At 39.0% G+C, this 15,195-nt stretch overlaps 1 protein-coding gene across 4 annotated transcripts in view; it reads left to right on the top strand.

The window, feature by feature from the left end:
* Positions 1-14,559, top strand: part of ZNF652 (zinc finger protein 652) — a 63,706-nt gene extending 49,147 nt beyond the window's left edge. For all 4 annotated transcript variants that reach the window (XM_043470798.1, XM_043470825.1, XM_043470815.1 and 1 more), the window contains one exon: positions 5,467-14,559. In XM_043470798.1, the coding sequence (XP_043326733.1) occupies positions 5,467-5,978 (512 nt within the window). In that variant the 3' untranslated portion in view covers positions 5,979-14,559. The remainder of the gene's footprint in view (positions 1-5,466) is intronic.
* Positions 14,560-15,195: the final 636 nt, after the last annotated feature.

Below are 15,195 nucleotides of genomic sequence, written 5' to 3'. Positions count from 1 at the left end.
TATTATGCACATATATGCCAAGTATTATCTTAAGCACTTTACATACATTATCTCATTTAATCAATTTAACCTTTACCACAGTCCTGTTAAGGATATTACCTCCATTTTATTTAACCAGTTCCCCATTGGACATTTAGATTTTTCCAATTTTTCTACTGTTATTAATAGTACTGTGACAAACAACTTTCTGGCTAACACATCCATGATTATTTACTTAGATAAATTCCTGGAAATGGGATTATTAGGGCAAAGGGATGTGTGTATTTTTAAGACTTGGTGGTATGTATTGCCAAATAGCTGTCCATATACACTCTTAGCAGCTGTGCATGAAAACACTCATTTTCTCAACCCTGTCCAATGTAAATAAAATAATTGTTGAATTAATAGGTGAAAAATGGTTTCTTTTTGTGTTAATTTGTAATTACTTGCTAAGTAAGATGGAACATTTCTTTCAGTACACTTGTTGGGTATCAGTATATTTTCTTTTCTGAATTGCTTGTGCCTTTTTTGTATGCATCCTTTCATTGCAGTGTTTGGCTTTTTCTTATTGTTTGTGGTAGCTCTTTATATAACAGCTCTTTGTATATATTTATGTCCCCTGGATCTTGTTTAACAGCAGTATTAAAATGCTTCCCCCTGGTTTGTTATCTGCCTTTTAATATTGCTTATGATGCTCACACTGGGAAAGCACTGCCACTCACTAGCAGTGTGACCTCACCTGAATTATGCGACTCCTGTAGGCCTCTGGTTCCACGGGTATCACTATTAAATAAGGATGACGGTAGTACCTTGGAGAGGACCCAAGAAGGGTTAGTTTTTACAGAAGAAAAAAGGTAGCTCTTTTGCAGCTGGTTGGACCACTGGTAGAGTGTGTTTTGGTGGGGATTAAGGCCATTGCAGGAACTGACATTGATTGGGCTATTTCTTTGCAGTTAAACAGAAGTGAGGCAGATCTTATCTAGGGAAGCGACCAGCCCTCAGGCAGGGTTTCCTGGGATGGTGTGGACACGGGGTGAGTTCAACATAGAATAATTGCTGATTCTCCTTGTACCAGGCATAGTGCTAAGTACCTAGAGATACAGGATGAATTAAGGCCTGGTTTTTGCCCTCAAAAAGCTTATAGTCCAGTGATAGTAATGATGATAATAATAGTAATAATAATAGTAGTAGTAGCACTAAAATGCATTGAATGTTTACCATGTATCAAATACTGTACTAAGCACTTTCCTCGAATTTTTAACTTATCACAGTAACCTATTATTATCTTCATTTTTCAGATGAGGCTTAGAGAGTAAAAAACTTGTCCAAGGCAATCTGACTCCAGAAACACATACTCAGTTATTCTGATACAAATTTAATGAAACAAGTAAAAAAATGGAAGGATACACAGGACATCATGAGGGCAAAAAGCACCATCCCAGAGTCTGGTTCTCAACTTGTAGAATTTGTCAGCGTACCCAGTCAGGATCAGAGGGATTGATATGTGCTAAATAGTCTTTGTGTGTGTGTGTGTGCTAAATAGTCTTTTTGTGTGTGTATGCTAAATAGTCTTAATGATATATTAATAAAATTGCTAATTTACAATGAAAAGGCTGAATGATAGGTGGTTCAGAACTCTATATTCTTTGGTCAGAATATTCTTTGCCTAAAGTAAAATTTATATTAGTTGCTAAATTATAATCACAAGATTGTCAGGGACAGGAAAGTATAGGCAAGGAAGGTAATCGAATGATCTTAATGGTGAGTCCCAACCTTCACTGAATTCAAGAAGTCATCAGTTCCATGACAAAGCTAAGTTTATATATCACTAAGAAAATGCTACAAATTAAAGAATGAAATGCCATCGATTGTTATGGTATATATCAGTTTCACAGATGTCAGTATGGGAGGGGAATGCATGTCTTAGAATTAACTAATATTTATTTATTGATGTTAAGAATCTACTCAATGGGGTTACTGTAGTGAACAAGGCTAAAATAGTCCCTAGGTTCACAGACCTTATTGTCAGGTTAGGGTGATAGACAAGCAAGGCCTAACAGTGGTTTGGTGATGAGAGCATAGTAAATATAACTAAATGAAATTGGCTAGAATTTGATGAATTAGGGCAGGAGAGGAGACAGGGAATATGGTAAGACATGATACCTGAGAGCAATAAGCAAGTATTGGATCACAGGATAAGCCCTGTAGAAAAATTTGAGCTTTGTTCTAAGGACAGTTGGAAGTCCTTAAATGGTTTTAAGCAGAGTGTGACAAAACTGTCTGAAAGTTCACTCTGGCTACACAGTGTGAAGAGTGGATTGGAGAGTGGGGAGCAAGAATAGATAAGGTGAAACCAGTCAGATGGCTGTTGCAGTAATCCAGATGAAGGATTGTAATCTTATGGTAGGCCAGATATATAGATATACAGATTTCTGATGCTGCTCATGGATATTCTTAAGCAGACTAGAGTGGTTATGTTTATTGGCCAGATCACTTTTTCCTTTGAACAATGCAGAAGACAGCTAACTAGCCAAATTGTTGCTCTTTTTTATCTTCCCTGCAGATTCTCTCTTCATTTATATTGTGTGTTCTTCAGATTCACTATAATACTATTTCTTACAATTAGGTTAGCTTTATCTGTATGTAACAGTTAGGTCACATCATAAGATGTATTGATATATGTGTTTCTAGTTACCTTGATGGACTTAGATGTTAGTACCTCCTCCAGCCACCCATTTACTAGCATTTCCTTAAAATAGGACATTGTACAGGTGGTTGATTTCAAATATTATATTTTTATTTTTCCTTGTTTCAGCCTCATTGTAATCTTGCCTTGAGGTTTCAGGGAAACTTTATCATCAGTCATTAGCACAGTTAAAAGATGGGGTCTAATAAATAATGAGAGTTAGAGTTACATGAGATTGTGGGTTTATGTCTCGAACGGCAAATGTGGAAAATTTGGTAGGACCTCAAGAAATGGATAAAAGATTAGAAAGTAGTAAAAAGGACTCATTTAAATTTGACTACATGGATTTGTGGTAGACCAATTCTAATAGTTTTTGATCTATCTGTGGCAAATCATTATAGCCTGGAAGACTACAAATGAGAGATGATTAGAGAGATCCGGTATTGGACCCAGGTTTGAACACGTAACAGAAAGTTACATGTCCATATATTTAATAAACTTTCAGTGAGTAACATGTATAGTGAACCAATGAAGTGATCAGTGAAATGGAGAGTGTTTGCCTGTATTAGATTAATAATCAAAGATTAGATCCTTTGGCTCTGGTTCCATATGGCTGTTAGGAATGAAGAATATTAACTCTGGAGAGTCAAGGAGGAAAGGGTCAAGGGGATTAATAGGTTATCAAATAGGTGTGCTCTTAAAACATTTTATTATACAAATGAATCATGTTTATCTTAGAAAACAGGAAGTACATATAGGCATAAAAAAGAGAATAAAACAACCCATTATCTAAAGATAATCACTTGTAACATTTGTTGTGTTTTTCCATATTTTCCTGTATGCATTTTGATAACACATGCACATATTTTCATAACTTGCTTGTTTTACTTAATAGACTACAGATAATAGATTATAGATTTTCATGTTAATAATTACATTTCTATACTTTTTAAAATATTGTTTTTAATGACATTCTCCATTAGATAATTATACCACAATTTCGATTCCATTTAACATAGAATTTTAAGTTTTTAATTGGAGGAAATGGATTAAAAAGAAGGAAAGCAAAAAAAAAAAAAAGAAGGAAAGCAAATGGGTACAGAATTTATCTAGAAAGATGAATGTGAATCACAGTGAAGAGTGGCAGTGATTGAATAATGAAAGGTAGGAAGATAAAAGAAATATTCTAAGTCAGCAGATAGTACTGGTAACAGTGGAGAAAACTGGTCTGTCCTGACGGTTCAATTCAGTCTTCAGGAAGTGAGGACAATTCTGGCTTCCATGGAAGGAGGGCACCAGGAGATGTCCGTTTTCAAAGGCAGACAGAAGAAGTAAAGACTGCAATATGGATAAAGAGGTGTTTGCCAAAGGGTTAGAAGTCTTGAAGTGGAGGAAAACAGTAAGAAAACAACATTCCTTTGTGTGTGCAGGAAGGCACAACGCATTGGGGTGTAAAGTGCTGTGCTTTTTGTGTCTGGAGCCATTCTGCAGAATTTTAAATCCTGCCTCTCCACTAGCCATAGAACCTTTAGCAAGTTTCTTAATTTCCTCATCAGTAAAATAGGGATAACAACATACATCCCTCATAAGGTTGTCAGGATCACCAAAGGTTAATGAGATCTTAGAACACAGTAAGTAAGTAATACTGCATATTAGAACAATATGCAGTAGCTTTTATTTATACTGAGTAGAATAAGGACATCTATTAGAAAGAAAGGGAGCAATGATTGAAGTGAAAGCAAACTCTTGTAGCAGGAGCTGCAGTAAAGACAGAAGCTCCATACACTAAGCATTGATGAACAAGCACATGGTCACTGATGCACGTGTGTACAGGTACTTCACACTGTACCACAGCATCCTGGATGAAGTGATCACAGACATATATGCTCAAACATCATTTTGTTTCTCCCAAACAGTAGGGAGGGAGAGGGGCAGGGAAACGCATAGAATAAGCAGTAAGTCCGCTATGCAGTAAATTCAAAGGAAAGCTTAAAAATTAATCCCTTAGAACCCAAACCCAAGTTCCTCCCCAGGCGCACTTAGAATTACGGGGTTTTGTTTCCTTTTTGAGTCCCTGTCCCAAAGGTTCTCCACCAGGAACGGTAGCCTGCCTTTCAACCCTCCCCACACCCATGGGCATTTGGAAATGGTATGGGGACATTTTTGATGGTCAGAATGTCTTGGGGGCATTTAGTAGCCTGGAACCAGGCCTCTGAGTGCTCTTCAGACGTGCAGACAGTCCCATGTGGTAGAGAACTGCCTACAGAGAAACACCGCATTGTGAAAGCCCTGTTGTAGGGTGAGTCAGTCCAATATTTCCCCAAATTCCAGAAGGTAAGCCACGTGCTATGGATTGGGTACGAGTAGACATAAGGAGACTTATTTACTCCATGGGACATTTTCAGCAAAATTCTACTTTGGGTTGGAATGTCAGAAATTGCTCACAGATCAGCCTGCCTAGCTTAAAAGCAGAGATTCCTCTGTGGGCTTGGTCCCCGTGAGCACAGGAAAGCCATCTGACCACTTCTTCCTGTAGGATATGGAAGCTCACTTTTGTAGATGTCTTTTTTTTTTTTTTTTAAATCTTTTAACCAAGCCCCAGTGGTAGGTTGTATGTAAGTTTTAGTTGTGTCTGCTGTTTTTTGTGAAGTCCCAACTTCGGGGGACTCTCTTATGACTATTAGAATATAACATGCAGTAAGGGAGAGGAGTGGGAACCTCCTCATTTAATGTGAGGGGTAGCTGGAGCACATACTTACCGCCTAGTGTTAATCATGTCTTTGTGTCTGTGTTCATCTCAGGAGAGAAACCCTTTATCTGTGAAATCTGTGGCAAAAGCTTCACCAGCCGCCCCAACATGAAGAGGCACCGTAGGACTCACACAGGCGAGAAGCCCTACCCGTGTGACGTGTGCGGCCAGCGGTTCCGCTTCTCCAACATGCTTAAGGCCCACAAGGAGAAGTGCTTCCGGGTGACCAGCCCCGTGAACGTGCCGCCTGCTGTCCAGATCCCACTCACAACCTCCCCAGCCACCCCAGTTCCTTCTGCGGTGAACACCCCCACGACCCCCGCCCCTCCCGTCAGTGTGAACCCTGTCGGCACTCTGCCCCCCCGGCCCATCCCGCACCCCTTCTCACACCTTCACATCCACGCTCACCCTCACCACCCACACCACCTGCCCATTCCCCCCGTCCCTCACCTCCCCCCGCCTCCAGCTCTCTTTAAGAGTGAGCCTTTAAATAACAGAGGCCAGGGTGAGGACACGTTTCTGCGGCACCTGGCAGAGAAGAGCAGTGCAGCACAGCATCACTAACATCCATCTCCTTAAGTGTGTTCTCCACGAGTCACGTGCCCCGGTGTGAGCTTGCAGAGAGGGGGTTGGTGAGCATTTCTGTAGCTGTCAGACTCTCAGCCTCCACCAGGAGCTTTGTCATTGTCTTGGTGAATCAGCACATCCGAGGGAGTGAACGAGAAGACCGTGAGCTCACAGAGGGAACTGTCATCTAAACCAGGGAACCACCGAAGTAAAGCCCAATTTGCTTGCATTTTCTGGTGACTTTTATAAATTTCAAATACTCAGACTTGTGGAATTTTATAATTTCATATCAGCTGATGAGGTATGCTTGCTTTTATATCCTGGACTTCTCCTCAAAGAGGGGACAGGCCTGGTTTCCTTTGTACTAATCGGGAAGGCTGTGAGATTAATCCAGAGCATTAATTGTATCACTGTGTATCGTAACAAATTATTTTCAGCTTTTGGTGCTGGCTTCAGAGTTGAGCTAGCTGTGTTTCACAGTATATCAAGCATTATAGAGAAAGACAGAAATTTTCTTCTTTGTGTAGCTCTCCTAATGCACTCTTTATTTTACTACAGAAATTATTTTAGAGTTTTTGTATAGACTTCTTTAGTAGTCTGTTTCTAAAATGAAATGTATTTCAATAAGCGGTGTAATTTTTTCAGTGTAGCTGGACCTATGTTGTAAAATAGAAAAAATTTTTATAATCATCAAAATGTGATTCTTAAAGATGCATATAACTTCTATAGTTCAAAGTTATTCTTACATCCGTACAACTCAAAGGTGCTTCAGAAAGTAGATGTATCTCAGAGGGTCTCCAGACCAAGTTACTGCAAAAAATGAGGTTTTGCTTTCAGAACTTGACGTAAGTCCTTGGTAGTTTTTTAATCTCTGCTTAACACTTGGGGGGTCTGTTAGGCTTATGGACATGCTCTGTCCTCCATGTTCTGTTTGGTTCAGTTAGTGTGTTAAATGGAATGATTTGCAGGGGGTTGAGCCTTTTCCAGGGAAATCACCTGAAGCTGGCCTGTTTTGAAAATCTGAGTCAAGCTGTACACCATCAAGAGGAGGAAGTTGGGGAGGCTGTTTCAGCTCAGTCACGTCTCACTTCCCTCAGAACTGTGTTCAGATTCAACCTTGGTGGGATGACAGATTGAAGTCTCCTGCCACACTGCTCATTTTGAGGTTGCTTTGTTTTTCTAGAATTGTTGTGGAAAGATAAAATAGTACATTAAAATCAAAACATGATGTTGCTGATAGTGGCTGAGAAATTTGGATAAGAACACAAATGGGTTACGACTTTTAAAATGTCTCTTGTATCAGTGGATATAGTCACAACTTCAAGCTGTTCAACACAGTTAAAATTGCAGTGAGGGAAAGAAAGTGACATTTTGCTGCCCTGTCCTCTGCAAGTAATTACCTGGTAGCAGTCTTCTTGGTGATAAGAAGAGCCAGTCTCTAATTTGGGGCAGGTTTGGAAGCGTTTGGGTAACTTATAAAGAGCATGGTCAATCGGGGGTTCATTATAGGAAAGGTTGAGAAGAAGGGCTAACAGATTATTTTTAACTGATCACATTTATCCAGACTCAGTATAGCTAAAAGTTTTGTAATTTTTCATGTCAATGAACTGAGTTCCAGTGCAAAGTCTACTTTCTCTCTCTCTTCCTTCCTCAGTTTTTTTAATCTTGAAATTTCTTCATTTTTCTTTCCTCGGGCTTTTAAATCTTTGCGTGACTCGGAACCCTGACTTTTATTTATTTTTTATTTTTAATATTAAGTGTGCAGAAATATTTGCAGCACTTTTCTGGCTTATTAGCTCGGAAAAACTGTGGTAGGAAAAACTGGAACTCTCCATTGAGGTTAAGTCCCTATTTTTAAAATACTGCATTCTCTGCTAGCTTTTTGGTTTAATACTTCCAAATTTTTTCTTTCTGATTATCGCCTTTGTCTTCTATAGTGAGCATAGCAAAATTTGGAAGTGAGGCAAGAAAGTACCTTCAGTATCATACTTTTCTCCATATTTTTGGATGTAACTTCTAAAGAATGCTGTTTTAAATGTTTGTATACATTCTTTGAACACTCAAGTACCCAAACCAATAAGAAAAGCTAATTCTTTATTTATGACTGCTCTATCTTTAGTGGCTGCCTCCCCTTACTTCCACAATTTCCATTCCATGACAAGTTTGTGGGTATACACCTTTGTGTGGACATACCATTTTTTCATGCCCAAGCTTATAATATTAAAATGATTTTTAAGATGTAAATTGAGCTTAATTAATTGGTTATACCTTATTTTATTCTAAATAAATTTACAGTATTGGGCTGCAGTTCTGAATTCTAACTGGAGACTTACAGACTCAACCATTTTATGAGGTGTACTATAAACTACACACTGGAAAATTCAGGTAGTCATATTTCTTTTTTCATTCAAGTGAATATAGCCATAAGAAAATATCTGCTATGTAGGAAAACCAATACTAAGCAGAAGAATCACTACCACCCTTAATGGAAGCCAAAAAAAAAAGATTATCTTTTTTTAAAAAATCAGCATTGTTTTCACACAGTTCTTAGTGAAATGTATTATGGAACAACCTGGAAACTTAAATTTTTCCCCTAGTTAAGTATATCTTCCCTGATTTGGGGTTTGTGGTCTTCAGGAAAACTGCTCGGAGCATATTGGCTGTTCATCAGTGTCAGATTACATATACCTAATGAAATGCATTGAGAATATTCGTAACAGTGTTTCTGAATAGAAGAACTGCAGGATGAAGCCTTAAACATTTATGTGCATCAGGTTTAACACGCTTAAGACTCAAACTCAGGGTTAAAAATTTGATTGGGATCCTTTACTAAGATAAAAGTTGTGTTGTGTGGTGTGTTCCCTCCCACCTATAGTACAGCACCCTGTGACTTCTTCAGACATTATTACCTATTTGTTATCTGTTTATGAAAAAAAGAACTCTGGAGGAATTGAGTTCTCAGCCCTTATCTGTACTTAAATTTTAAAGACAACAAAGGCCACATTTCAGCATTAATATAGATATCAAATTGAGGCTGTTTTTCATGACTTCAATTTTACTGTCTTCAAAGGCTTGTACCATTGCTAGAATTAAGACTTACTTAGAAATTCCCAACTTGAATTGATAAATTGCTTTTTAATTTACTTTTTACATTTTTCTATTCTTTCACGTAGATTTGTCATTCAAATATAAACTCTTCCTTATCCTTAATGAAAGGCTGCTTGTTGCTTTCTCAAATTGAGAGGGGCAGGCTTATACAGAGTTAGATTTTTTCCATTTGAATGAAGAAAATAAGATGAGCAGTTTAAAGCATGTGGCTTCCTTTCCATGCATATTTGTGATTTGATTCCTATTTTTAGCAGGCAGGGAAGTCTCCACATAAAACTTCGCTACATAGTTCACAGTAGCCTTTACAAATCAGTTACGTATACTTTTACAGTCTACCATTTACATTTTCTGTTCTAAATTAACGACAACATGGACATTACCATAGTCATACCATCTTTCTTAAACCAACATTGATTGGAAGAACATTTTCATTGTGGTTAGAATGTTCCCTATATACACTCTATATGTGTGGTTGATTGTCCCTTGTATTCTAAAGGCAAAATACTCTGAAGAGATGCTTGTAAACTTTTTATTTTCTATTTCTTGACTTTTTTTTTCTTTCAGTTTTTATGTTTGTTGAATGGCTTGTTTAGTTTAATTTTTATTTCACTGGAAATTTTAAGAAAATCAAGCAGAAACAGAAATTCATTGCAGATGTGTGTGTATATATATATGTGTGTGTCTGTGTGTGTATTTACCACATCTTAAAGATTTCAGTTAGTGAAATACAGAATGGTGGGTGGGATTTTAATGTCTGAAAAAAGAGAGAGAAACTAAAGTTAGAGAAACCTTTCTGTTTGAGCTACTGTATAGAAGAGACGACTTTTATTATTATGTTGCTGACCAACATGATGAACATTTTGATGCTATTCCAGATGGTATGGGAAGTATTTGATGAAAAAGGGATAAATTACATTTAGGAATTTTATGAACTATGTCCCATTACAAAAATCAACTCACTTGGATTTCTTCAGACTATTAAAATTGAGCAAGTAAATATTGGGTTTTAATTTTCCTTTGCCTGAACCAAGATAGGAAATTTCCCAAAAGATCTTTCTTTCTTTCTTTTTTTTCAGGAATGAAAGGTCAGCCATTAAGAGATACTGGCATTATTATGTACTAGCAACACCCTAGCTAACCTGCTTCTGTCATCTGTAGCATTTGTGACAAATAACAATGACCTTCCAACCCTGGACACTACCTCGATAAAGCAAACCAGAGATCCTCTCTAGACTTTCTATGGAAGCCATAAAAGTTGCCATCAAGATATCTACTTTCATAGTTCTGTACTTTTATACTCTCTGGACTTTTTATAGACTTTGTGATCAGATCTTTTTGTCTTAGAGGATAGGTTTTGCAGTATTCAAAGGAAAATCACACTCCTTGATTGTCCCAGCTTTGAAGCTGTAACTCAGTACTTTTGTTTAAAGAATTAGATAGTATACCATTTATCATTTGCAGAATTGCATATCCAGAAAACAAACTTCTCTTCCTTATCCCCTAAGTAGAAGCTATACTATTGTCAGAAACTACTTACAAAGTGGATTTCAACCTTGTTATACTCTGTGTATAACTTGGTAATATATGTATTGTCACAGTGCTCCTGGAGTTGTTTTCAATCTTCTTACGACAGATTAGTGAGTGTCCATCTCTCTGATCTCTCTCACTGCCACTTCAGTCCCTCTCACTCTGTTCTCGAGTGCCTTCAAAAAGCCAGCATCCTGGAACATTCTTTTCCTGATCTGAATCCTACCTCTGAATATTTCATCCTCCACGACTATTGGAACGCACCTATATTCCAGTTGATTTGTCTCTACCAGCTTGCTGAAACCTTGGGTGTGAATTTTTTATACATTTCTGTTTTGTTCCCCCATTTAGATTACACTTTAAACTTTTATTTATATCTTGTTTCTCCATGTATTACATCTCTAATGATGAAATATTTTATCCTTATCTTACTCCTCATGTGTTTTTCACCAGAAACTAGATGTTCCTTTCAAATTAAAGGTCATTAAGTATCTCTTCTGAACATCTTTTTCTCATCTTAGTCTTCCTGAATGCCTCCCCTTTCTGAGTAAGGGATCATGAATGCTGCTGTTGCTATGCCCTCTTTCTATGTGCTCGCTCTCTTCTAGAAACATTTTGCAAGGTTGTACTCATAATTTTATTTTAGTCTAATTTCAAATTGCTCTCTGGGTTTATCAGAAGTCCCTTACTGATTTTTGATCTGCCTCTTATCCTATCCCTCAAAAACTTCCAGTTACTTTCTCTTCTACTGTTCTCATCTAATTAATTTTTAAAATATTGTTGATACGTAATATATGAAGGACGTAATAAGAAGGAGGTTTCTTTGTATTCTCCATGTGATATGAGCACCTTATTGATAAAAACATTTTTAGTCATTGGCTCACCTTTCACGGTCAACACTGTAGTTTGTGCTGTGTACAGGTCTCTTGCTCCCTTTCAGTTCTCCTCCGAAACTGAAAACAAATTCAATTCTTTCAAATAAGGAAATTAGATTGCTTTTTTTTTTTAAGTAAAAGAAGGCTGTTAAGTTGAGTATATTGGCCTTAGTCAAAATCTTTCCTTTCTGACTTGAAATGTCATGTCTCTTTCCTTAAAGTTAATAATTCTAATACTCAGGTTTTCAAGACTAACTAATATCCACATGAAGTGGGAGTCTAAGAAGGCAGCTGTTTATAAATTCTTACTGCTTTTTATCTGGTGACAGTATGTTATTGATGGGGTAGTGCAAAATTGTGAGAATGCTTATGTTTGGTAATGAATATGTTCTAGACATTTGAAGATTTCAATGGCTATTTTGAATGGGAATACTAGTTTCCGAAATGCAAAAAGTTGATTTCTACAGAAATAAGTAACAAAAGTTTCTTGTTGTTTTAAATCTTTTTACTTTGCTATGCCTTGGTAGTCCCCATTATTGACCTAGAAGTTTGCCTCTTTTATGTAGTAACTTTCTACTGAAAGCAACCACTCTGTATATCTGGCTTTTCTCCTGGGACTCTCAGGTAGTACAGCAGTGGCAGCGATGGGGGGCTCACACGGAGGAGCCACATCCCTGAGACAGACTTGACTTGTTTCATGTCCATGTCTGTGTGAGACATTTGGCACAGGTAGCTAAGGATCTTTGCCCCGGAGAAGTGTCACCTCCACTTTCTAGTTTCACACTATCTGAGCTTCCCTGATGAGATCCGGGATGTTACAAATTACTTGAAAATGATTTGGGGGACAGGGCAAGAAGGGGTAGGAGCTGAATTTTCCTTCCAAACTTGGAAGGAAGTCTGGTACTTGTGTTGTTGGGTTTGGTCAACCAAAGAGCCTGTCTCTGTAGTGGATGCGCCAAAGAGTCCCATTGTTTCTAAATATCCAGCTCCCTTGACAAACACAGCTTCCTTCTTAGCTGCCTTTTACGGGTGGAAAGGGACACTGTGATTGCAAGGCCAGAGACTCCAACTCACTTTCTGCATAGGACTTGAGGCTATGTTTAACTGCATTTGAAAGCTCATGGGGAAATACTTGACTCTCTTAGAATCTCTAACTTGACCTAGAAATACCTTTTCTATGCTTGATCATTCAACTCCTGAGACTTTTTCCAAAAGTGAAAAGAAAGAAACTATGTGGCATAATTTTGGTGTCTCCTGCTAGAGTTGTATCCCCAACCATACATATGCAGCCTCAGATGAATTCTAAATCTTATGCAAGTTTGAGTATGCCTTTTCCTCTTTTCTTGACACGGGCAGTTTGATTCTGCTCCACCAGCAGTACTGGCTTTGTCCACAAGGGAGCAACAAAATACTTCAGCTTCTTTATTCTCACCTTCTAAAGCAACGTCCCACTTTAAAGTCTCTTACAGAATATCCTTTCTTGACTCAATATTTGTTTTCAGATCTTGGTTTTCAAGACATTTCCCCATATTACTAAGTGCTCAGCCTTATGGAAACAAAGGTTGATGTGTGGGTCAGGTGTCGTTGTGGGTCAGGCATCTGAATCGAAAGCCAGAACTTTCCCTTGAGAGGGATCTGTCCTGTGCTAAATGCAAAGCAGGAAGGCCACCCTCCTTACTACTGCCTCCCAAATCCCACCACCAGTGCAGGGCCATCACGCCTCTAAGAAGAAGAAGAGCGGCAGGGATAACTAGAGTACGAATGAGGAAATGCTTCTTACCTTCTCTGCTCCGAGCACATGTCTGTTATAGCAGGGAGCACGTCATCGGGGTCAGCTCTGCATCCTGACCTGGGGGAGGTCTGCTACGGCTTCCACTCCGCCCAGTTAGAGTTCAGCTCAAGTCCCCTCTGTGTCAATTATTTGTCTTCAGGCTCCTAATCCTCGTCAGCTCTCTGATCACACGGTTTGTTTGTGCTTATAGCGGCGTCTTCCTCACAAGACGCAGGTCAGTTATCAACCAAGAGGAAACCCCAGACCCTAACTATTTAGCCTGTAGAAGTGGGAGGTGTTTGCACCTGAAATGGCCTTCCAAACGGGTGTCTGCCTGGCCCTTCTTCCCCAGCCAAATCTGACCCTGAGCACTATAGGTAGACAGAGGCATCTGCTTGTAACTCCATTTGATGAAAAAGAGAACTGAAGCTGTGATTGGTTTAGGTAACGGGGCCAGGTGTGACTTGTTTGTCTTTATTTTTTGTTTTCCCTGACAGTACTGAAATCACTTGCACTTTTCCTCATTTCTTAAAGAAAAAATCCAGTTGGCTTGCCAGGAGTTGTTCAGCGTTAGGTTTACAGAGCTTGTTGTTGAATGTTGAACATTTGTCCAAAGGAGTTTGACGAAACAGAAGCTGCTTGGTCCCTGTTCTGCCTGCTAGGTCATAAGGATTAAGGCCATGTGGCTGGGGTACTTGTGTCAAGTCCAGAAGAGGGCAGAGTCCCTCTCCTACCTCTGTGAGGATGCAGTTGAAGGTCAAGTTGGACTCATGTAGGGCAGGTACCTCTCATGCTGCAAAGAAGTTTAGAGGAGTCTTCAGTTGGGGAGGTGACAGGTAATGGGACAGGATCTCATAAGATGGGAAAGACCCTGGGGAGGGAGAGCTGCTCGGCCCCAGGGAACCCTGGTGAGGGGGAACCAAGCTTCCCTCCCACGTCTCCAAACGTGCCCAGCTTCCCGGAGTCCTCTGTATTCCAGCATCCTGTCAGATCCCTCAATGTACTGATCCCCCCCCGCCTCGTGTTAACTATACCAATATTATTTTTTTAGCAATTGAAATGCACTTTTTTTATTTCAACTCAATCATGATTTTAAGTATAAAAATTTATAGACTGTTAAAACTACTTTTTTGTGTATTTTTAACCACTTGATGTAGCATTGTCTATTTTATTCTTGTGAGACTCTGGTACAAGGTGTGCCATTTCATGATATTTCCAAGATGCTGGGCCTTTGGATGTGTACGGTAACCAATTTAATGCTAATGTTCACAGTAAAAGAAAAAAAAAAGTAGCCATATCCATTGCGTGTCTTTCTTCACTTCATTTCTTCCTTATCCTCAGTTGACAGTCTTCATAACACGCTGTCCAGCCCATTAATCCTGCTGACCTCTGTATGAAGGGTAGCATGTTTTCACGGCTGCTGGCCAAAGTTAGAGTGATTAGTTCTCTCTTTTCTCTGCTGCCTGGCTCAATGCTGATTGGTTTCAGTAACACTACTCTGTCTACTGAGCAATAATCTGAACCTATCCTAGAAAACAGTGTTTGAAAAAAGGATCATGATTGGGTTCTGAATCAGTCTGAAGAAAAAGAAGCCAGATGGAAAACACTTACAAAGCACATTCAGTGAAAAGCAATGATTATAAAATGTGGTACTTTGATGAGGCTCCCTTCCCCATTCATTCATGCATTCATTTGTCTGCTCCACAAATGTTTATGGAGTGCCTAACACGTACTCGGCACTGATCTGCCCACTGCGGGTTCCACCATAAACAAGATAGTCTCTGCTCTCATGGAGCCTGTGTTCCAGTGGAGGAAATCCGACAACAAGCAAGTAAATAATTCTCCAACACATGAGCTGTTAACTGTAGCCACTGGAGGAGCAACCATTTTCTGCCAGGAGCCTTTCAGCTCAGGATGCACCCTATTTCATTCA

This window comes from Cervus canadensis, chromosome 1, assembly GCF_019320065.1.
Source record: "Cervus canadensis isolate Bull #8, Minnesota chromosome 1, ASM1932006v1, whole genome shotgun sequence".
NCBI classification, from domain to species: domain Eukaryota; kingdom Metazoa; phylum Chordata; class Mammalia; order Artiodactyla; family Cervidae; genus Cervus; species Cervus canadensis.
Note: the sequence above shows the minus strand (reverse complement) of the source record. Positions and strands in the feature narration are given on the sequence as shown.